The sequence below is a fragment of the Capsicum annuum genome, chromosome 3 (assembly GCF_002878395.1).
Source record: "Capsicum annuum cultivar UCD-10X-F1 chromosome 3, UCD10Xv1.1, whole genome shotgun sequence".
In the NCBI taxonomy this organism is placed as follows: Eukaryota; Viridiplantae; Streptophyta; class Magnoliopsida; order Solanales; family Solanaceae; genus Capsicum; species Capsicum annuum.
In genome coordinates, this window is record NC_061113.1 from 5,639,746 (window position 1) to 5,663,065 (window position 23,320).

The 23,320-nt window shown below is 32.7% G+C and overlaps 2 protein-coding genes and 1 pseudogene across 2 annotated transcripts; all 3 read right to left on the minus strand.

Annotated features, from left to right (window-relative positions):
- Positions 1–2: 2 nt before the first annotated feature.
- Positions 3–7,664, minus strand: LOC107864288 (2-alkenal reductase (NADP(+)-dependent)-like; the record flags this gene model as incomplete). The annotated part of the gene is made up of 2 exons (XM_016710619.2): positions 7,141–7,664; positions 3–671 (listed from the first exon to the last, which is right to left on the minus strand). A coding segment is annotated over exon 2 (588 nt), but the record flags the coding sequence as incomplete, so codon positions are not given.
- LOC124896963 lies at positions 4,028–7,147 on the minus strand (annotated as a pseudogene).
- A 3,300-nt stretch (positions 7,665–10,964) lies between the features above and the next one.
- LOC107864287 (F-box/kelch-repeat protein At3g06240) lies at positions 10,965–12,426 on the minus strand. The gene has a single exon (XM_016710618.2). It carries the CDS (start codon positions 12,341–12,343, stop codon positions 11,225–11,227), a length of 1,119 nt encoding a protein of 372 aa, XP_016566104.2. The 5' UTR covers positions 12,344–12,426; the 3' UTR covers positions 10,965–11,224.
- Positions 12,427–23,320: the final 10,894 nt, after the last annotated feature.

Sequence of the window (23,320 nt, forward strand, 5' to 3'; positions counted from 1 at the left end):
AAATTTACCTTTTCTTGGCTACCAGCAGAGCCAACAACATAACATCCCAGTAATTTAGCATACTGTCCTACTAAATGTCCTATTGAACCAGAAGCAGCAGACACGAAAACTTTCTCCCCTGGCTTCGGCTTACACACTTCGAAGAATCCACCATAGGCAGCAAGTCCACTGAATCCAAAAACTCTGACATGGTAAGACAACGGAAACGCCAGGCTAGGATCCAACTTATTCAACAGGGAACCTTCCTTTACAACAGTGTACTCTCCCCAGGTAAGTAGCCCAGCTACCAAGTCACCTTTCTTGAAGTCGGGCCGATGAGAAACCAACACTCTTCCTACACCATAAGTGTCAATGACCTCGCCAGGAGTAATGGCAGTTGCATAACTTATCGATGTTTGTGATGAACTTTGGCTCTTCATCCGGTTTATCTGATAAGGATCAATCGATACAAACAGGTTCTTGACAACCACCACCTTAGACTCTGGCTCAACTGTAAGTGAGAGGTTTTCGACTTTTATCTCGAAGTCTGACTCTTCTGGTGCACCATTTATGTTTGCTTTTATTGATACGTACTTGTTCTTAACTTCCATCTTTGTAGGTACCTTTTGGCTTGGTACTATTATGAAAGGGGAAGGAAAAAGTGCAGAAGAATGTAATGTGAAATGCTTATATGGCTCCTTATATATTGATTAGTTAGGCATTATTGAACCAGTTGGTCACTGTTTTTTATTAGAAAAGGCCCATTAGATTAATGTGGCAGGCTGCAACATCAAATTAATGAATATGTAAAGGCCATAGATGCTTCATATATTGATGAGTTAGGTATCATCAGACCACATCGGTGGCGGATTCAGGATTTAAGGTTCCGCCTGAAAACTAAAGCACTTAGCTATCATCTTAGTTTCCAGAATTCTTTTGTAAATCCTATATCAGTTTTTATACATTTCTTATATAATTAGATCTAGTTTGCATCGTATTTAACGGATGTTGGGACACTACAAAATTGCACATAGGTCGGCCCCTGAGACCACTTAGCTCATTGTTCTGGTTTTTGAACATTTCCTGTAGATTTATGACAAAGTGCATAGATATTTTTTATGTTGTCTCAAACCAAGACAAAAATTGTCAGTATCAGATGCCTTAGAGAAATAGCTAAGAACAAGACAATTTAAACAGCAGGCCATGCCCCTCACAAGGAGGCAGAGATAAGTTGTGATGAGAGATAGGTTTTTTTTGTTTAAAAAAAAAGATAAAGCATCTGATACCCCTAGAACTATAGTTAAAGTTGCTACGACACACTCCAACTTCACAGGAGTCCTGTTACTCCTGAATTTAATTTTAGCGTATTTTTTCACCCTTTTGTGCTGACATGACAACTTTATTACATAAAATGAGGCCCACATCAACTAAAAAGTTTGAGAAAATGTGTCACATCAGCTAAAAAGTTTGATGAAAACACGCTAAAATTTAATTCAGGAATAATAGGATCCCATGAAGTTAAAGTGTGTCGTAGCAAATTTGGCCTAATTCAGAGGTTACTAGATGCTTTACTCAAAAATAAAAAAAAATAAAGACAAATTAAGTGACATTCCTTGTTGCTCATAAACTAAGGTTTGGTTGTTTTCATTCGTTTTCTTGTGATTGCAATCAAATAATTTCTTCGGGAACATATGTATTCTCTAACCCATAATATATTAGTTCTAGTAGAGATTAGATCTTCAACGTCTGTAGTGGTACAGCCACAACTTCTGCCTCTGTAATCTTTGTAATATAAATAAAAAGTCGTTTTTATCAAAAAAAAAAAAAATCTATAACTTAGAGAGATAGAAAGTTCCTATTATGGTCAGATACATCGCCAGTTTCTTAAAGTTGGCATCGATTTTTATTTGGACACTTTATCTACATATCGTTCAGTTTAAACATCTTAACTGGTGTCTTACTATGTAATTTTGATACTTTTTACACAATCAGTAAAAATATATCATGTGTGTGGATCACAACGAGAAAGAAGATGAAGAAAATAAAAATATAAATCATCTAAATAAGCTTTTCATGCATTTTAAGTGGGTATGTCACACTCATTTTATCATGTCAGCGAAAAGTGATAGAAAAAGACGAAACACTAGTTTAAATGTTTAAAATGAACAATGGACAGTTCAATGCCAAAATTAAAACTGATGTCAAATTAAGGAGGTTGGTGATGTGTATGCCCTTCTATTATTAGTAAATTCCAATATTTCCATCCACAAGACAAGTGAAAATTTCCCCTCTTTTTTCCCTCTCTTGATCCTAATTATCTCAACTTAATAACAAACAATAATAATAAGTGGAGTCCAGAAAAAATTGTGTGCTAATTTTATTTTTAGCTAAAAAATTATTTTTGATAGATTTTTAGCTCAAATATATATTTTTTCAAATTTGAATAATACAAAAATAAATAAGATAAGATGAAAATATACAATTGATGTATCTTCTTTTTTTGGTTTCCCATCCGGTGTCCGATATCTGCATTGGAGTCCGACTAATCAGGATTCGCACCGGGTAAGGCTCTATTCGGGGGATACCGCTCCCAACAGAGTTTTCTTCATGCCCAGAGTCGAACCTTTAATCCCTGATTAAAGGTGGAGTAGACAATTGACATATCAAATAGCATAGAAATGAAAATATCTTGGACAAATGTTTATTGTACCTCCATAAATTATTTTTGGATTGAAGACAAAAAGATGAAAATACCTTGCACAAATCTTTAGTAGCCGTTTGGCCATGAAAATTTAATCCAAAATCTAGAAGTATTAATTTTCTCCAAATGGACATCATTTCAATGCATATGCAACGCACATCACAAAGGGATGTGACAAGAGGCACACTGTTTCGCGTTGTAGGGTGACATGCGGTCGCATATGCAGCGCAGGTATACGACCTATGGCGCATACGTAGTGCAGTTGCTCACTGGAATCTGCGAAACGTCACATGCGGCCGCAGTCCAGACGCATCTCCAGTGCAGTCCCAACGCAGGGACATGACTGTTGCAGAAAAGGTGCCTTTATGCTGAACCAATGCATCCTTTCTAAAACGATATACTTTAGGCTATAAATACCTAATATTTTCCTCAGTTGTTGGTATCAATTTTGACAGCAAAAACTCTCTTATTATTAACAAAAACTCTATGTGATCATTAAGTTGTTGAGTGAGTTCGTTGAATCCAATAATTTGATGTACCGTTGTTGTTCGGATTGAAGGCCATTTTATCCTAGAAGGAAGATTCCATAACCTCGGGTGCAGTGAGGAAAATTATTCCTTAAGGACACTCCGTGAAGTCGGGGGACTTGACCTTAAAATTCTGTTTCATTTTTTTTTTTCTGAAATTTAACACATTTTTTGGATAGAATATTCATAATCTTGTATTGAAGTGTTAAGAAACTTCGTAAGTCTTCTTGTTTTGTACATGAACTTGTGGTGAAGTTATTGTTGCATTTATACAGATTCTTGTACCCAAAATACATACAAGATAACACTAAGTTCAGCCACCCCGTGTAACACCCCACATTTTTTTTGGACTAAAAATGGAAGCATCGTTCCTACGCATATTGACCGAACTAGATGATTCTTTGTTAATATATGTGTGGTGATAAATCCTACATTGTGGGAATACCTTTGGATACAAATTGAGGTCACAAAAATCCCCTAACTCAAAGACGAGTTGAAAACAACTCCATCGAGTACGTTTTAGTGGACACTTCAACTTAGATCAATTTTTGTCGAGCATAACTTCTGTTATATAATGAACTGGGTAGCCTTCTATATATCAAATGAAAGGACATTGAGTCCTCTTTCCAACGCAATTAATTTCGTCAAAATTCATCATCGGAGTAAAAAGTTATACCCAATTTACTTCAGCATGTCAGTCTGTCAAACAGAGGGACTGCTGCGGCGTTTTTTATTTCCTTAGGGGTATTTTGGTATTTTTGGTCATCCCAAACTTCTCCCACATGATTTAAATCATCCAAAACACTCTATAATTCATTTCTTTTATCAGTTTTAATCTCTAAATTCCTCTCCTCGAGTAAAATGGAAACTAGGCTTTCTTTCAAGATCAAGAATCAATCTCGTAAGTCCAAGATTTCTAAAGAACAAATCAAAATTCGAGTTCTACTCTTCAAACCTTGTAATCTAAGGTACGTGGGATTTTCCTAAATCTACATGGGCATGGTAAATTCTTATTAATCATGTTAAAGGTTTAGAAATTATGAATTTACAAAAAGGGGGTTTTGGATTTATAATTAAATTCATGCTTTTAAAGTTTTTGATGATATTAATTTGGTATTGAGGCCTTTCCCCCAAATCTGATTTATAACCATGTTTAAGTAGATATATGTATGAGTTTGATGAGTTTGAATTTTGAATTGAGAGCATGAACTATTTAAAATCCCTCTCTTATTTACAAGTCTCTTAACTTCGTAAGATATGATGTGTTTGAAATGTATTATTGGAAATATAATTCAATATAAAAGCCTTGACTTTGCTTATGACTTGATTATGATTTTTGAATTGAAGAGAAAGGGTTTTACATGTTGGTAAGTGCTGAAAATATATATATATATATATATATATATATATATATGAAAAAAATTCCATGGGTTGTTGAAACTCATGACCACCACATGTTTGTTGAAATGATTGAAAAAGAATGACCTTTGCGTAATTTGATAAATGTTTTGGAAGAATGAATCTTTCGGAATTGTTTGAAGTATGGTGGTCTAACCTTTGTATTTTGAAAGAGAAAGCTGTAAAGGATATTTTATGGCTCAGAATTATGACTTGCAAGTCTTGGTATGACGATACCAAATCAGATAAAGTCATGATAAAACTCAAAACAGGATACAAATTTCATTTTAGATTTCAGATTTTGAATTCAAAAAGACGCATGTTTAGAATGGGTTAAAAACTAGGCACTAAGAGAGTTAAGTGGTTACCCGAAGAAGCACGAGTCATATGATTCATTGTTCGAAATCGTGTTTTGCCGATACGGGTATATTATTATACGCTGGCCTAGTGCCCTGGGCTGTATCAGATTCAGATACTTCAACCCTTGCGGCAAACTTGGGTTGGGGGCTTGACCGTCGAGTTAATGGCGGATCCCATATTGCCGGTGGGAAACTTTCAAATATGTAGGGTGTAACACTTACCTCAGAAGTAAAAAAAATAAAGAATGGTTTTACATCTACAGGTTTGCATTGAATGATTATTTTAAGTTGCCCATGTGTTTTAAATTATTTCTTGCTTAACATTTTTATGAAATGCTCTCACCTATGTTGTATATAAAAGTACATTATTTTGGATTGCTCTGCGTACCAGTACATCTGTATTGACCCCCCTCCATCTCATGATCTGAGGCACAATCTCGGGGTCCAGTTCAACAATAGGTTTGAGTGCGTCGGAAGTTGCAATTGGTGAGACTCCCTGTATTAGAACTTATTATTGTTGTTTCATTTTGATTCATGGCCCGACTGGGGGCTTATCCCAGATTTCAGACAAATGTCATTTTCAGTTGTTAGAGATTTCGATTAGACGTTGTTTAGAGGTTTATGTTTTCCATTCCAGATTGTTCAATTGAATTATGATATCGACCATGATTCCATTTTGTTTTGTATTTCCGCAGTTCCTTTTTGTAAATGAATGGTGTATATGATTGCAAGTTAGAAGGGCTCTCGGGCCTTCATGGTTCGGGATCCCCATCACGGCCAGGACCCCAATTCGGGTCGTGACAAACTTGGTATCAAAGCACGGTTCTTGGTCCTAGGGTGTCTGTAAAATCGCGTCGGGTAGAGTCCTGTTTATGGGTGTGTAGCGCGCCACACTGATAAGAAGGAGGCTATAAGGCGTTTAGGAATGTCTCTCTTTCTTCATATTCTAGTTCGTGTTATGGAGTCAGAATGTTCCTCTTTCATACTCTAATTCGTACCATGGTGTCGCCACAAAAAAAAAGTTATCCTAATTCTTTCCTTACTCTGGTGTTCCAAGATAATGCTCTCAGATTTACCAGCAGAAACTTCACACGTCACACAAAGGACTTGAGATGCTTGTTCTTTTTTTCACTCATCTGCAACTTTGACAATCTTTTTGCCTATATTATCACCATTGAACAGTCCAATAAAAGCAGAGGAGATGCTTTCAACACCTTGTGAGATATCTTCGATGGTCTTAAGTTTTCCATCTTGGAGGTACTCAATTGTTTTCGACAGGAAATCTGCATACACTGGCATGAAATCAGCTGCTAGGAATCCTTGGATTCTAATCCTCTTGTAGACTATATCCATCACATCTGGGGCAGCTCGTGTCCTAGCATTCGTGTACTCAGAAATAACCCCAGCCGAATGAGTTCATGTTTGCCACTGCTGCTTCTAGCATCTTGCCTCCCACATTGTCAAAGTAGACATCGATCCCTTGAGGGAAACACCTTTTGAGAGCCGATTTGAGGTCAGTTTCTTGTTTATAATTGAATGCATCCTCGAATCCAAGTGTCTCCTTAAGAAAATTTACCTTTTCTTGGCTACCAGCAGAGCCAACAACATAACATCCAAGTAATTTAGCATACTGTCCTACTAAATGTCCTACTGAACCAGAAGCAGCAGACACGAAAACTTTCTCCCCTGGCTTTGGCTTACACACTTCGAAGAATCCATAAACTCCGACATGGTAAGACAAAGGAAATGCCAGACTAGGATCCAACTTATTCAACAGGGAACCTTCCTCTACTATAGTGTACTCTCCCCAGGTAAGTAGCCCTGCTACCAAATCATCTTTCTTGAAGTCGGGCCGATGAGAAACCAACACTCTTCCTACACCATAAGTGTCAATGACCTCGCCAGGAGTAATGGCAGTTGCATAACTTATCGATGTTTGTGATGAACTTTGGCTCTTCATCTGGTTTATCTGATAAGGATCAATCGATACAAACAGGTTCTTGACAACCACCACCTTAGACTCTGTCTCAACTATAAGTGAGAGGTTTTCGACTTTTATCTCAAAGTCTGACTCTTCTGGTGCACCATTTATGTTTGGTTTTATTGCTACGTACTTGTTCTTAACTTCCATCTTTGTAGGTACCTTTTGGCTTGGTACTATTATGAAAGGGGAAGGAAAAAGTGCAGAAGAATGTAATGTGATGCTTATATGGCTCCTTATATACTGATTAGTTAGGCATTATTGAACCAGTTAGTCACTGTTTTTATTAGAAAAGGTCCATTAGATTAATGGGGCAGGCTGCAACATCAAATTAATGAATATGTAAAGGCCATAGTTGTTTCATATATTGATGAGTTAGGTATCATCAGACCACATCAGTGGTGGATTCAGGATTTAAGATTCCGCCTGGAAATCAAAGCACTCAGCTATCATCTTAGTTTTCAGAATTCTTTTGTAAATCCTATATCAGTTTTTATACATTTCTTATATAATTAGATCGAATTTGCATCGTATTTAATGGATGCTGAGACACTACAAAATTGCACATTGGTCGGCCCCTGAGACCACTTAGCTCATTGTTCTGGTTTTTGAACATTTCCTGTAGATTTATGAGGTAGGTGAAACATTACAATAATGACAAAGTGCATAGATATTTTTTATGTTGTCTCAAACCAAGACAAAATTTGTCAGTGAAGAGAGAGTTTTTTTTTTTTTTTTTTTAAAAAAAAGATAAGCATTTGATACTTCTCGAACTATAGTCAAAGTTGCTACGATACACCAACTTTACAGGAGCCCTGTTACTCCTGAATTTAATTTTAGCATATTTTTTCACCCTTTTATGCTGACATGACAACTTTATTACATAAAATGAGGTCCACATCAACTAAAAAGTTTGAGAAAATATGTCACATCAGCTAAAAAAGTTGATGAAAACACACTAAAATTTAATTCAGGATAATAGGGGCCCATGAAATTAAAGTGTGTCGTAGCAAATTTGACCATAGTTCAGGAGTTACTTGATGTTTTACTCAAAACATAAAGACAAATTAAGTGACATTCCTTGTTGCTCATAAACTAAGCTTTTGTTGTTTTCATTCGTTTTCTTGTGATTGCAATCAAATAATTTCTTAGGGGAACATATGTATTGTCATTTCATTTTTTTTAATTTCTGAAGTTAAATTATTTATTTTGATATAAACACTAATTGCATGTAAATTTTTATTGATCAAGGACTTAGTAATACCACAGAATTATTTTGAACTATTTTAGTCTTACAAATCCTAAATACTTACCTTTTTCTGAATGTTTTCATAACATTGTCAACAAAATAAAATCAATATTTCATACCTAGACTAGAAATATTGGATTCAATTGAAGTGACAATGGAAATATATAACTCAGAGAGATATCACGTGTACAGAGAGCAGAATAAGTTAGCAGATGCAATAGCTAGGAATGGTGGTAGTTAAATAATATTATCTTTATTGTTGTACTGTTTTGGAAATCTCCACCATCATTTTTAGTGATTTTGTGTGCGGACCAGAATGGAGTTCCAAGTATTTGAAAGGTGACGCAGACTCTCTCTCACCCATATTATATTAGTTCTAGTTGAGATGTCCAGCTTGTACAACATAGATCTTCATCATCTGTAGTGATACAGCCACAACCTCTGCCTTTGTAATCTTTGTAATATAAATAAAAAACCGTTTTTATCAGAAGAAGAAATCTAGAACTTAGAGAGATAGAAAGTTCCTATTGTGGTCGAATACATCGACAGTTTCTTAAAGTTGGCATCGATTTTTATTTGGGCACTTTAACTACATACCGTTCATTTTAAACATCCTAACCGGTGTCTTACTATGTAATTTTAATACTTTTTACACAATCAGTAAAAATATATCATGTGCGTGGATCACAATGGGAAAGAAGATGAAGAAAATAAAAATAAAAATCTTCTAAATAAGCTTCTCATGCACTTTAAGGGGGTATGTCACACTCATTTTATCATGTCAGCGAAAAGTGATAAAAAAGACACAGCGAAACATTAGTTTAAATGTTTAAAATGAACAATGGACAGTTAAGATGCCAAAATTAAAATTAATGCCAAATTAAGGGGGTTGGCGATGTGTATGCTCTTCTATTATTAGTAAATTCCAATATTTCCATCCACAAGATAAGTGAAAATTTCCCCTCCTTTTTCCCTCTCTTGATCCTAATAATCTCAACTTAATAACAAACAATAATAATAAGTGGAGTCCAGAAAAAATTGTGTGCTAATTTTATTTTTAGATAAAAAAATTATTTTTGATAGATTTTTAGCTCAAATATATATTTTTTCAAATTTGAAAAATACAAAAATAAATAAGATAAGATGAAAATATACAATTGACATATCTTCTTTTTTTGGTTTTCCATTCGGTGTCTGATACCCACATTGGAGCCTGACTAATTCGAATTCACACCGGGTAGGACTCCATTCAGGAGATAGCAGTCCCAACAGAGTTTTCTCCATGCCCAGGATCGAACCCTCGATCTCTGATTAAAGGTGGAGCAGACAATTAACATATCAAACAGCATAGAAATGAAAATATCTTGGACAAATGTTTATTGTACCTCCATAAATTATTTTTGGATTGAAGACAAAAAGATGAAAATATCTTGCACAAATCTTTAATGTACCTCCATAAATTATTTTTGAATTGAAGACAAAAAGGATGAAAATATTTTGCACAAATCTTTAATGTACCTCCACAAATTATTTTTGAATTGAAGACAAAAAAATGAAAATATTTTGCCCAAATCTTAAATGTACCTCCATATATTATTTTTCGATTGAAGACAAAAAGATGTCACATCACACTCCTTTATTATATTTAATTAAATTTAACCTTTTTTCTTTATGTCCTATGGTTTGAAATTCGATAGATAATGGACCCTACCTCAATCTAACTTTTTCCACTTGAATATTAATTTTTTTTAAACTATTGTCGTGCATTCTGCTTTTAACACTAAATCAAAATTGAATGCATTCCTAATTGAATTAATCTTGGAGAGAAATGTTTTCTCATATCTTTAATCCTTGTAATTATGACTAATTCATATCTGAATTTATCTGCCTATGTGTTTCAATGTCCATGAATTCTAATAAGCTTTCCACACCACCTTCAACAATTGACGTTTAACTTAATAGATTTTTTTTTTTGTTCATTTTTTACTTGTTTATGTTAATAAAATAAATATTTAATAATGCTTGTTTAGGTTTAAAAATTACTGTATATTTTATTTATTTGTACTCATTTATCTTTGTTATTAAATACTATTTATTATCTAATATATTTTTTAATATATTAAATTTATTATATTTAAAAAATGATATAAATAAAATTACCTTATTGGTTAAGTGATTGACATTTTAAAATTCATGTTTCAATCATGATCTAGATGTGAAAGCAACCCAATTTTTTTATATTTTTAGAAAAGAAGAATTGACCTCTATGTAGCTGACAGCTATGTGTAGTACCAAATACACTAATCTGCATAAGCATGCTTCTGAATTCTGATATCTGATCAACCAAAACTGTCAATCAATATCACAATATGGTATCAATTTGGCTAATGAATACACTTGTTATAGAACATAAACATATAGTGCTTAAACTATGCAAGAAGATTGAAACAAGTAGTTTAATAACAAGAACTTAGCATTAAACATTACATTTGACAACCTATTAACAAGACAAAGCTTGCAAAAATACAACATCGAACGCAACCTAAAGGGCAGCCCAGAGGGGGAAGAGCCGGATCACAAGGATCTATTGTATGCAACCGTAATCTTTATTTCTGCAAGAGGTTATTTCAACATCTAATGCAAACACAAGGCGAAGCTAGGCTCTCAATGTAAGTAACTGCTTGTACTTGAAGACAACAACGTGATGCATTCCTGTTGTATGTACATACTTATATCTGTACCGAGCTTCACTAAACCTTCATCACCGTTCTCTGATACAAACAAAGGCGAGATATATCCCCTACGACCAAAGAGAGACCGGAGAAGAGAGGATATTCTTCACCGCGTACTCCTTCATCACCCACAGATCTATCCTATCGGGATAATTGCTACAGCAGGCAACTAGGTAACGTCTACCTAAAACACTTAACATCCAACGAAAGTTTCCATTTCCACAACTAAGCAACACCATTATCCCATGCGTCTTATCAACCAAATTCAAAGTCATAATCTCCCAAGCTACTTACTTACTCACCAGTCATCACCAACATGAGGTGAAGCTAGACTCTCAATGTAAGTAATCGCTTGTACTTGAAGACGATAACCTGCTGAATGAATCTCCAAGGATTTGTATGAAGCGTTCCTCGTTTCATACAAACTTATATCCGTACCAAGCTTCACTAAAATTTCATCACCATTCTCCGACACAAACAAAGGCGAGATATAACCCATACGACCAAAAGGAGACAACAACGAGACCAACTTAGTCCACGACTTCTCCACACCATACTCTTTCATCACCCACATATCCGTTCTATTCGGATAATAGTTACAACAAGCAACTAAATTCCCACCTACAACACTCAACCCCCAACTAACATTCCCCTTTTCACAATTAGGAAACCCCATTACCCCATACGTCTCCGTAGCCAAATCCAACGTCATAATCTCAGAACAATCACCCGAACCGCGACAATCGCTTACCTCCCAATGCAAAAATCCATTCACAAACACCCCCGATTGTGCATTCATATAACCACTCACAAACCCCTCACCTATCTTCCAAGAATCACCTCTCAAGCTATAAATCTTCACAACATTCTCATACTTCACCTCATCTATAGCAAAACTAAAAATCTTAACAACCTTAAAATCATCATTAACAACATCATAACCAAAACCATACCTAATATAACAACTTCCAACACTCTGAACATATGAATCTTGAAACTCTTTGTACTTTCCAGTACATGGATTCCACAACATCAGCTTAAATGACATTGGTGTTAAACATATCAATCCATTACAAGATCCCAAGAATTTACAAGATCCAAAAGGGTGTTTCAAAGGGAAATCAACTTCACCAAATTTTAATCCTAGAGAGTAAATATTACACATTTTACCCACTGCAACAACAAGTCTAAAATTCACATCCTTGCATTCTTTAACACAAAAATTGATTTGACTTTTCATAAATTGTGAACTTGATAGTAAAAAAAACAAAGATTTTGAAACACACCTTAGTTTCAAGAGAGATTTAACTGGAAGCCTTAAGAGTATTTCAATGATGATTTCATCTGGAAGACATGAAAATTGTTGCAATTCTAGGGAAATATTTGTGGGAATTTTTGCAACTATTTGATTTTCCATTGTAAGCTAAGATTGGAGATGTGGAAGCCTTTTGAATAGTAGACTTTTGGAGTTCACGGTTTGGCAGATATCTATAGGACAAGTTGGGAATGGAAGTACTTAACATTAATTCCAAAATAAATCAACTGTGGAGCTATTTTTTAATATTTACATAAATAAATTATTTATTTTTTAAGAGATATGTAAATTTTTTTCAATTTTATTCTTTCATTTAATGAATTCTTAAGTACTTCACATTTTTTAGAAGAATAATTTAAAAATAATTAAAAAGATAATAGTGATTTATGTGGTAAAAGATTTTTCTGAAGAGTTGTGTCATATGCCAATAATTTAATTATTTTGAAGTGAAGGAAGTAGTATTTTACATTTTATATTTTTTTTATTGGTTTCCTCATGTTTTGTCAATCAATTTAATTAAGTTTTTAAATTAAATTAAATTATATTAATTTAATTTTAAAAATTAAAATTTAGATATTCAAAAACTACGTGAAAGTAATATAAATTATAATTTTTCTTTTTTTAAATTTAATTAAAAATTATACCTTAAAATATTAATTAAAATTTATATCGTCTGACACTAAAAAAGAAAATGAAACAATTAAAAAGAAATGAGGAGAAGTAATATACTAACTTCAAATTTATTATTTTAAACTTAATGAAAATAATTTGCTAAGGTTCTATCGAAAACAACCTTTTTATCTCTAAGGTAATGGTGTAAATTGTATATATTTTATCCTCTCTGAACTTCACTGTATGAGATTATATTGAGTATGTTATTGATGTTGTTATTATTGTACTTAATAAAGTAATTTGAAGCTATACAAATACTTAATATTTATTTTCTAACACAAAATTTTAAATTAGTTTTCATTATTAAATTTTGTATTGAGTTAAAATATCATAATATAAATAGTGATAAAGAATATGCTTCATTCATTTATTTTGACTTGTTCAATATACTAATTTGTGAGGGTTTTTTTTAATTCAACTCCTCCCTTCGTTTAAAAAAGAATAATCTATTTTCTTTTTAGTTTATTTCAAAAAGAATGATTCCTTTCTCTTTTTGACAATACTTTAATTTCAACTTTCCACATGACATGTTTAGGATCACAAGATTAAAGAATGTTTTGGTATATTTGACATAATTTTAATTTAAGATCACAAAATTTAAAAGTCTTTTTTATTTTTTTAAATTTTATGTCAAATCAAAGTGGATCATTCTTTTTAAAACGAAGGAAGTATTTGATTTTGAATTTCCATTGGGATGTGAAGGTAGTAAGAGAAAACAGACATGGTGCAAGTCTTTTGGATTGTGGATTTTGGAGTTCACTTCAAAAGTTTTGGTGCATATGTACAAGACAAGTTGGAATGAAAGACCTTATATATATAATTAAATTTTGATTTTAAGAGTATATTAAAATGAATCTCCCCCAAAAATACGGAAAAAGCTTAGCTTATTGGCTAAGTGGGATCATTTCTAGCCGTCGTCACGGGTTCAAATCCCACGCTGCTTTGGAAAGAATCTCATAGCAAAGTCTCTAAATTTTTATTTTTTTTCATCCAGTGTTCGGCACTCGTATTAGAGCTCGACTTATCTTTAAAATTTGAATTTACTTCGGGTAAGATCCCATTCGAGGGGTAGCGCTCCCTACCAAGAATTTTTCCATACTCAGACAGTGGCGAAGCCACAACCAACGAAAGATGCTCAGATGAACACCCTTCGTCAGAAATTTTTTTCGAGTATATAGGTTAAATATAGATATTTATGATTATATACATGTTGTTGCACACCCTTGACAAGTTAGAGAAGCATAGTCCAGTGGTCAAGAGTTTGCATTTCTGAATCAACAATCCGGGTTCGAACCTTGGCCGGAGAAGCATAGTCCAGTGGTCAAGAGTTTGCATTTCTGAATCAACAATCCGGGTTCGAACCTTGGCCGGTGCAATAGTACTTTATTTTTTTTTGTTTATTAAATAGTTCTTTATCTAAGAAAAAATATAAACACCCTTAACTAAAAGTCTGCCTCCGCCACTGTGTTGAGAGCTCCACTCACCACTTCTTTTGGTGGTAAGGCTCTAAAATCTTTGTTCTTCTTCTTTTTTATTATTTTTCTCTTTTATGTCATTTTTTTTTAATTTGTTTTTGTTCAAATTTATTAAACATATTCTTTTTTTTTTGTCTTTTATTTTTTTATTTCTACATTTTTTTTTTATTTAACTCTCTCTTCATGTACTAACTTAAAGAAACTCTTTCAAAACATGGTGAATTAGTGTTAAACTTGAAATTGAAATAGAAAAAAATCCCTTAAAATAAAGTAAATTAAATTTAATCAAATAAAGAAATTTTAATTTATAGTCGTGAATGTTGTTTTAGCTGTATCGATTTAAATGATTTTTTTTAAATTCAATTTCATGATATTTCTCTCCCATTAGAGAGATGGAAACTAAACTTTTTTTTTTATACGGAAATTAAAGTAAACTAACTAAACTTACTTGATTTATTCATCATTTGTCCTTTTCTTTTTCATTTACTAACCTATAAATTTGAACTAAAAAAATCAGCAATGCTATTTGTTTATCTTTTGAATATACATTATAACATTAGTAGCTCAATGCTTACATACTTTTGAAAAATCTTGACTATTTTTAAAGTAACATATAATTGAATGAATTTTAACTCTGAACTTTAAAAAGTGCAAAATAAAGTAGAATACTGCAAAAAAAAAAAAAAACACTAAAATATAGAAGGATTAAGATTGATCTTTTTCTTTTCGGTTTTTCATCTTGTAAAATTTACATGTTTGCTTCTTAATAATTTAAAATCTCTCGAGAAAAACTTTGCATTCGTCACTGCTTATATTGAAGAGTGAATTAATTTCAGCTACAAAATTAATTTTGTCCCCCCATTTTAATTTACTCAGCACTCTATGTTCTAATATAATATTTTAGATATTTTATAATAATTAAATTTTAAAATTCTTATTTTACACTGTATAAAATAATCTATAGCTATAAAAATATTTAAAATATATTTTACAACTCAAATTTTAAATTATTCTTTCATTATTAAATGCGGTAGAGAGTAATAAGTATCTCTTTCTTTTTAATTATTTAATAATTATCTCACAATCAGTATATTTAGATCTTTCTATAACAACCATTTTCTATTTATAAGATTTTATTGTAGTAACAAAGTTTTCTTTGGAATCAATTTTCATGTTAGCTTAGAGTTAATGATCTAAAACACATTTAAAGTATTCTGAATTTTTGAGTTTCATACATGGACTATCACATGTGCGTGAATTTCCTTATTAGATTATCAGCAACCATTTATGAAAACATACCTCGATTAATGTGTTTGATAAATTGTTGGTGATAATCATGTAAAATTTACACATTTAATAGTTCAGTTTAGGCATAAAATTAAAAAAACATACTTTTGATTATATTTTTTTATAATAATATTTTGCTATAGCAATAAAAAATATCCGGACAAATTTGTCATTTATTGGAGTTTTCATCACTAACAAATGAAATAAAATGTGAAACTTCTACTTTATGCCATTTTAAAAAGTATACGTGACAGCAGCCACCCAACCAATCATTTTCTTAATTTAAATAAATACTTAAATGTTGATCTATTATAGTGAACTAAACGGTCTCTATAAGCCATTTAAAAATATTAAAAGTACGTCTTGTTGTCAATAAGACAATCATTTTTCTTGTATCAAGCACGTGAAAATAGTGTTGCCTCGTGATAATAAAATTGGAACTTTGGTTCATGTTGAATTTTGTGTATATCAGAAGTTTATTTATTGTGATTATCTAGACATTTTAACTCGATATAATTATATATTACAAAATATTTTAATTTTAAAAATATCATCTAAATACCTTTAAAGGCAGTGCATTCTAGATATGTCTTTTTAAAATTAGAATGTTTATAAGATCAATTTAATAAAGTTAAGATGTCTAAATATAATTTTTATATGTTGAAATGATTAGTTACCAATTAAATTTGAATTAAGTGCTGGACTAGCACATGGAAAAGTAAAAAGTTTCCTTTTGACTATAAAACATAAAAAATCTAACCTTGTGCAATTATAAAAGTACATGACAACAACCCCTACTCAACTACCCCTTTTCTTTATTTGAAAATTTCTTTATTTGAAAATTAATAAGAGGGAATAAACACAATTGCTTAGGAGTGACAAAATTAGTTCAAACTCAATGACCCGTTCAACTCGCCTGAGGTTTGATGAGTTTGGATAAAAGTGATTTTGATAATGGGGTAATTTGAATTAGTCTAAGTTAATCCATTACAAATCATCAGTTCAAATAAATTCATGATGATGCTCAAAGTTGATCAATCAATTGCTTAAAGCTTTTATCGAAATCTTGTTATATTAATCTAGACTTAAACTTTAAAGATATCATCATATGTAGTATGATTCTTTATTTTGTTGGAAAGGTAAAACTGTTTTAAACAAATCCTTATGCTTGTACTTTATAGGAAGGGATGCATAAAAGTATATAATAAAATATTTTCTTCATATAAAATTTTTAAATTTCTAAAATACAGAACTTGTACCTTGAATTTGTGCTTGTTGCTGTATTTCTTTAGAAATATTTGGTTGCTGATATTTGTTAGTAATTCTTAAAAGTACAGAAGAAAAGGTCGGTCAAGTTGGGCGAATTGGGCTACAATTCATTATTTAGTCCATCTTGACCCAACGCATATTAGCCCAAGTTATTTTGAACATGATTGAATAAGTATAAATAATATAAATACCAACCCTTTTGAAAATAATTAGAAGTATGTCTTCTTATTTAATCTTTTTTTTTTTCTTGAATCAAGCATGTGAGAATATTATGTTGCTAGGTGATAGTAAAATTTGAGCTTAGAATCTTTATCCCTTTTGGCACCATGTTGAATTGTGAGAACCAGAAATTTATTCACAAACTGCTTCTTAGTTATTATAAGCCTGTTTGGTCATGATTCATCTCATGTTTTTTTATTTTTTTTAATTTTTATTCTTTTGTGAAAATTAACTCTAGAAATATCTCTTTTTGATGGGATAATTGGTTTGGTTTTGAGACCCTGAACAATTATCTCAATATGAGTTTTAACCATGACAATAACACTTGGTGATCATTGGTGGCTCAATTAGAACGGTGGCCTAAAGCCAATGTTAACGGGAAGTTCTCTTTGTTCCTCATCCTCCCTTGACTAGAGGTCTTGGATAAAAAACTTAAATTGAAAAAAATTCTTGTTACGGAACAATTTTCTCTTAATGGATCGGACATGTCCCAAAATTGAATTAATCAAAAAATTCAATATCTAAACACCGGATTGAAAATGATTGGGGCCCGAAATGTTGTGGCCTAAAACCCTTCCTTCAGTGGCTTGACCCTCTGGCCGCCCCCGTTGATGACTACATATGGGATGACAGATGGCTCTATTCCTCTTACATCACAAGCACAATTTTCTATTTTGGAAACTCTCTAACGATGGTAATTTTCATATTTTTTCTAGACAAAAAAAAAGTATGGATGATATATAGATAAGCAGTGTAACTTGACTTTTACCGTTGAGCACCTTAATTTTCATTGCGATCATCTAGACACTTCAACTTGACATATGTGTGTCTTGCCAACATCTTAATTTTGAAAATGCACATGTAGACATATTTAAGAGGTTTCTATATCTTGTTCGGTTCAGTGATTTTTACATTAGAATATATAAGTCGAGTCTTCGAGAGAACTACCAATTACAGTGGATTTATAAGAAGTTCACCCTTACTGTAAATAGAGTTCAATTTTTTTTTTCTTTTAAAAAAAAATTAGAAATTGAAAGCCATTACCTAATGCTAAATATAGTCAAATTGCAAGACTGCAAAAGCAGAACAGATCTGGATCATGAAAATTGGATCGTTGAATAAACTACATTACCAGTCTAATAAAAAGAAATATTTCTCCAACTAGCGAACGTTCCTTATTTCTCCTCTTACAAGATACCAATACTGACTTTTTTTAAAATCAAATTTGAAAACTTTTGGTTCTTTTAATTGACCATGCCAAGGCCCACTTGCAGATTCTAGGTTCAGTTTCCTAGGACGACAATTCCATAGCAAAGCATTCACAGACGATGGGCACTCCTCATCGCATTGATTGTCCAAAGTCGGGCATTAGAGATATACATAGCTATGTATCTAATACAGATATCTCTGTAAACTTTGACGGAGAGAAATACAAATCATGACATCTCTGGAGTGACATTTATAAGCCAAAGAGTCGTACAACACATTCACATGAACTACAAAGAAAACTGAAAACCATACTGTACGTCGTTGTAGCTTGATATTTCCAACTTAATCATGTTTAATAAAATAAAAGGGCAGTCCGGTGCACTAAAGCTACCAATAAAGACATTCCGGCAATATGTCAGCCATGGTCGTGACTTGGAAGTTGCTGATTCCTGAATTAGATTTTATTTGCAAATACGGCTGTCAAAAGAAAAAAAAAAACCTATTCTGCGAATTTAATTCTAACTGTTTAGCGTTTGCATAATTATATATTACTATTGATATTACGCTTATAACACATATCCATTACAAAAGTTTTGAAAATATCACATACTCCCTCCCCTCGTCTCAAAATAAGTGTCACTTTAACCAAATAAAAAAAATAAACAAATAAACTATCCCAAAATAAAAAGTCGATTTTTTGCCACTTATATTAAACCCTAGTCCTATAAGTCTCCCGGTTTTTGAAACTTCCCACAAAATCCCTTCTAATGTTCAAACCCGTTTGCAAATCATGACTTTCTTTACTTGAAAATCCTCAATTCACCAAGCACCATTATTACCTGAACCAAATTTTAAAGGTCTTCAAAAAGACAGACACAAATCACTCAACAATTCTGCATAAATTTTGTGAATTCTCGTGTCAACGGTTTTTTTTTTCTAGCTATATAGTTTCTCGACAAAAATATTCCGATCCAAATAAGACTTCGTTAACTGATGCTTAATTAATAGACCACATATGCGGGAAAATTCAGCTTCCCATGGGTAATTTTTTTTTTTTTCTATTAAATAATGTTCTGCTAGGGACAAGAGACATTCTCTACGTTATTAGTTAATTAAAGTTGTGGACTGTTTTTGGAAGAAATCATCAGTCAACTATCCCAAATATAATAGAAATTAAGCAAGTATTTAATAGCTAAACAACATTGGAAAATAATAATAATATCAGATAAACGGGGATGGTTTTCTATTAAGTCCAATGATCATAACTACGTACTAGAATGGGTAACTGCAGCTGATATTCTTCAAACTTAGATAATTCAAAGTTTCTATAGGGATTTTCCCCTTCCTATATCTCTCCATAATATTGTCTGCCACTATCAGATAAACGGGGATGGTTTTCTATTAAGTCCAATCAAGTCTGTTAGGATCTATTTTTTGACTAGGTTTTCGACAAGTATTCTTCAGAATGTTGAATCAAGTCTGTTTACTGTAGGAGGATCACTGGTGTGACAGACGTCTTATCAAGCCTGGAATCCTGATAATATTGCGAAGTTAACCTAATATTGCGAAGTTAACCTAATATTGCGAAGCTATAATCCTGCTATAATATAATATTGTGAATCCTGGAATATAATATTGCCAAGCTATAATAGCTTCTGGCATACTGTGGCTTGTAGCATATAATCCTAACTTAAGCTTCATGATGCTATTATATTCCAGGCCTTCATGATGTTATTATATTCCAGGCCTATAATCCTAACATGGGAACCTTCATGATGTCAATAAGCCACTTTCCCTGCGTTCTCCAGCTACCAAATCAAAAATTTCCGGTAAAAGCACACAATCTCAAACATTTTTTTCCAAGGTTACTTGAAACTAGCTTTACTATAATTTTTCATCCTAAGTAGTCTTAACATTAATAGTAACATTAAATGATACTGGTTTTGATTTTTGATCTACAGAAAACCAGCAGGGACGGGAATGTTAGATATTTTCATTGTTTTCCAAGATGACAAATGGTCAGAACAGCAACAAACCAAATCAACTAAAAATAACTAAATGAGTAGAAATTCACCATCACATTTTTACATAAAATTTCAGTTCAATGATCATAACTACGTACTGGAATGGGTTACTGCAGCTGATATTCTTCAAACATTGATAATTCAAATGTTTCTATAGGGATTTTCCCCGTCCTATATCTCTCCATAATATTGTACGCCACTATTTTCATATTGCCGTTGCTATGATCAACAGAGAATTTCAAGTTGGGAAGAGTTAACGAGGCTTGCAACCATGTTTTATAGAGAATACTCATCTTTGCTGCTTCTTCATAACTAAGAAAACAGAGTATTTTTTGAATTAGACATTCCAGCAATACGTTAGGTGTAGCTCTCCTCATGGTCAGGTGTTGGAGGCTGCAAAACTCAGTAATGGAAAATAAACCTTTTCTTAATTGCAATGTCAAGCCACTTATCAACTAGAGGAGAATCATCTATCCATGATAATTCAAAGTTTTCTTTATGAATTTTGCCGTCCCTATATCTCTCCTTGATATTATCCACTATTTCATATGGTGTTGAAAAAGAATAATTAATTTCAAGTTGGGAAGAGTCGAAAAGGCTTGCAGCCATTTTTTGGAGACATTCCGGCAATATGTCAGCTGTTGCTCTCCTCATGGTCTATTTTGCTGCAAAACTCACATTAGCGTTGCATATAATTAAACTATTGTTTGTTATTGCTGGTGAGAACCAGCCACAATTAGTCTGTAGACAATCCAAGTCTGTTTACTGTAGTAGGATCGCTTTTTTTTTTTTCTAGGTTTTCGACAAGTTTTTTTCAGAATGTTGATTAATCTGATCAAGCCTGTTGATTTTAACAAGGACGGAGATATATTGATTTTGATTCAGTAGTGTGTATTTCATTTGAATTAGCTATCCATCTTGTCTTGTGCTGTTTCGAAATTAGTTACAACATTAGAGGGAACAGATCTAGTTATAATATTGTTACATCACAGTTATAAAGAGCTAAATGAGAATTATATTACAAGACGAGGTGATTTTAACGTCTATACTCCTTTAGAATCCTCAGAATTAGTTGTTTTCTTTGCCGGAAGCTACTTATTAATATTAATTTAGTGATGACTAAATATTGGTTTTGTACTTAACAAAGCAAAACCAAGTATAGATTAGGCTATAAATCCTTATGCATACACATGTACATACTATATCTCACACACACATATATGTATATATATATCATATTACCTAAATTCTCTCTTATAAAAATATCATATACCCTCTCCGTTTCATTTTACTTAGATCCTATATTAATAGTAAGTAAATTTGCTAAGTAGGAAAGTTAGTTAATTGTAGATTAGGCTAAATCCTTATGCAAACACATGTTGTTTTCACAAAGTTAAGGACCACAGACAACACAACCATATTTCATCATCATCCATGTTAGTACGCCTAGTATTCTCTATGTATTTCATTGATGAGAATGTTGTTTCGACAATTCCAGTTGCAACATGTAAAATTAAAGTAAACTTCAGAAGGAAATAAATAAATGTTTAGGTCTGATCCAACGTTGTCTCTATCATAATTGGAGAAGGAGTGTGAGTGACGTTAATTATATATAAAAGGTAACCAAGAAACAAGATGAAAAAAATGTGTAACTAAATAAAAGAAGGGATCAAACATCCAAGTTATAAAAGCTAATCACAAAAATAGTACTGATATGTGTGGTATAGAGACGGGACGGGAGCATGGCTACCAGTGAACCCACCCGTCTCCATGTGATTCCACCCGTGCGTGTGTGTGCCAAGACATGAGTAAGGATACAGCTGAAATTTTCAACAAGTCTCAACGGCGCGATAGAACCATTCTCAAAAGCCAACGAAAAGTCAATAAGCTCTCTAAAAAAGCAAAGTACACAGAATGCGCTCGTGAAACCTGCAACTAGTATACAAAAGCAAGAAATGACGATCAGCTAAGGAAAAAAGCCACTCCAATACACTCAATATCAGTAACTCAAAACAATGGATATTCTGAGAAGAGTTTAAGTCTTGTGCATCGTCAGTATACAAAAACTTTTACACTCTAGGTAAACTTGACTTGCTAATGCAGGTTATCCAATTTTTTCCATAAAAATTGAAAAAACAAACTTTTGAGTAACCTGCAATAGCAGGTCAAGTTTACTGATAATGTAGAATATTTTGTATACTGTCAGTGCACAAAACCTAAATTTTTCTGAGAAACAAATGTCCTTACTATCACATGGAAATGCATGATGGTTCCACACAATGAGGTGAAACAAAGACACCGTGTGCATGAAACATTGCAAAACCTCATTCAGAAAGCAAGTGTTGCGCAAGTTAAGAAGTACAACACCCTAATAAGTAATAACAACCGATAACAAAACCAGCAGAAACAACAGCAGAGTTGCAGAAAAAGAAACTGAGATTTTATTCGAGCTAATAGACTACACATTACATGGGAATCTTACTAATTTACCTTAATAGACAAAAATGTTTAGCATTGGCATTATAAGACTCAACAAAATGGAACGATACGAAAAAAATTCATATAGCAGAACCAAACTAGATTGATATTTTTTTGATTGAAAATATCCTCTAACAGAAATGCAAGGTAACGCTGCGCACAATTGGGCCCTTCCTCGGATCCTGCGTATAACGGGAGCTTTAGTGCACTGGGATGCCATTTTTATTGAGATGTTATCCATATATACATATATTTAGCAACCACTAATTTGCCTCAAAATAGAGACTACTAAAATCAACAAAAATCATATAACTGACTGCCCAAGAGATCATTCATGATATTGCTAAACCTAATCAGGGAGGAAATATGGTGATCAAACTTGACATGGCAAAGGCATACGATAGGTTATCCGGGTCCTTTCTTTTAAATGTCCTGCATAAATTTGG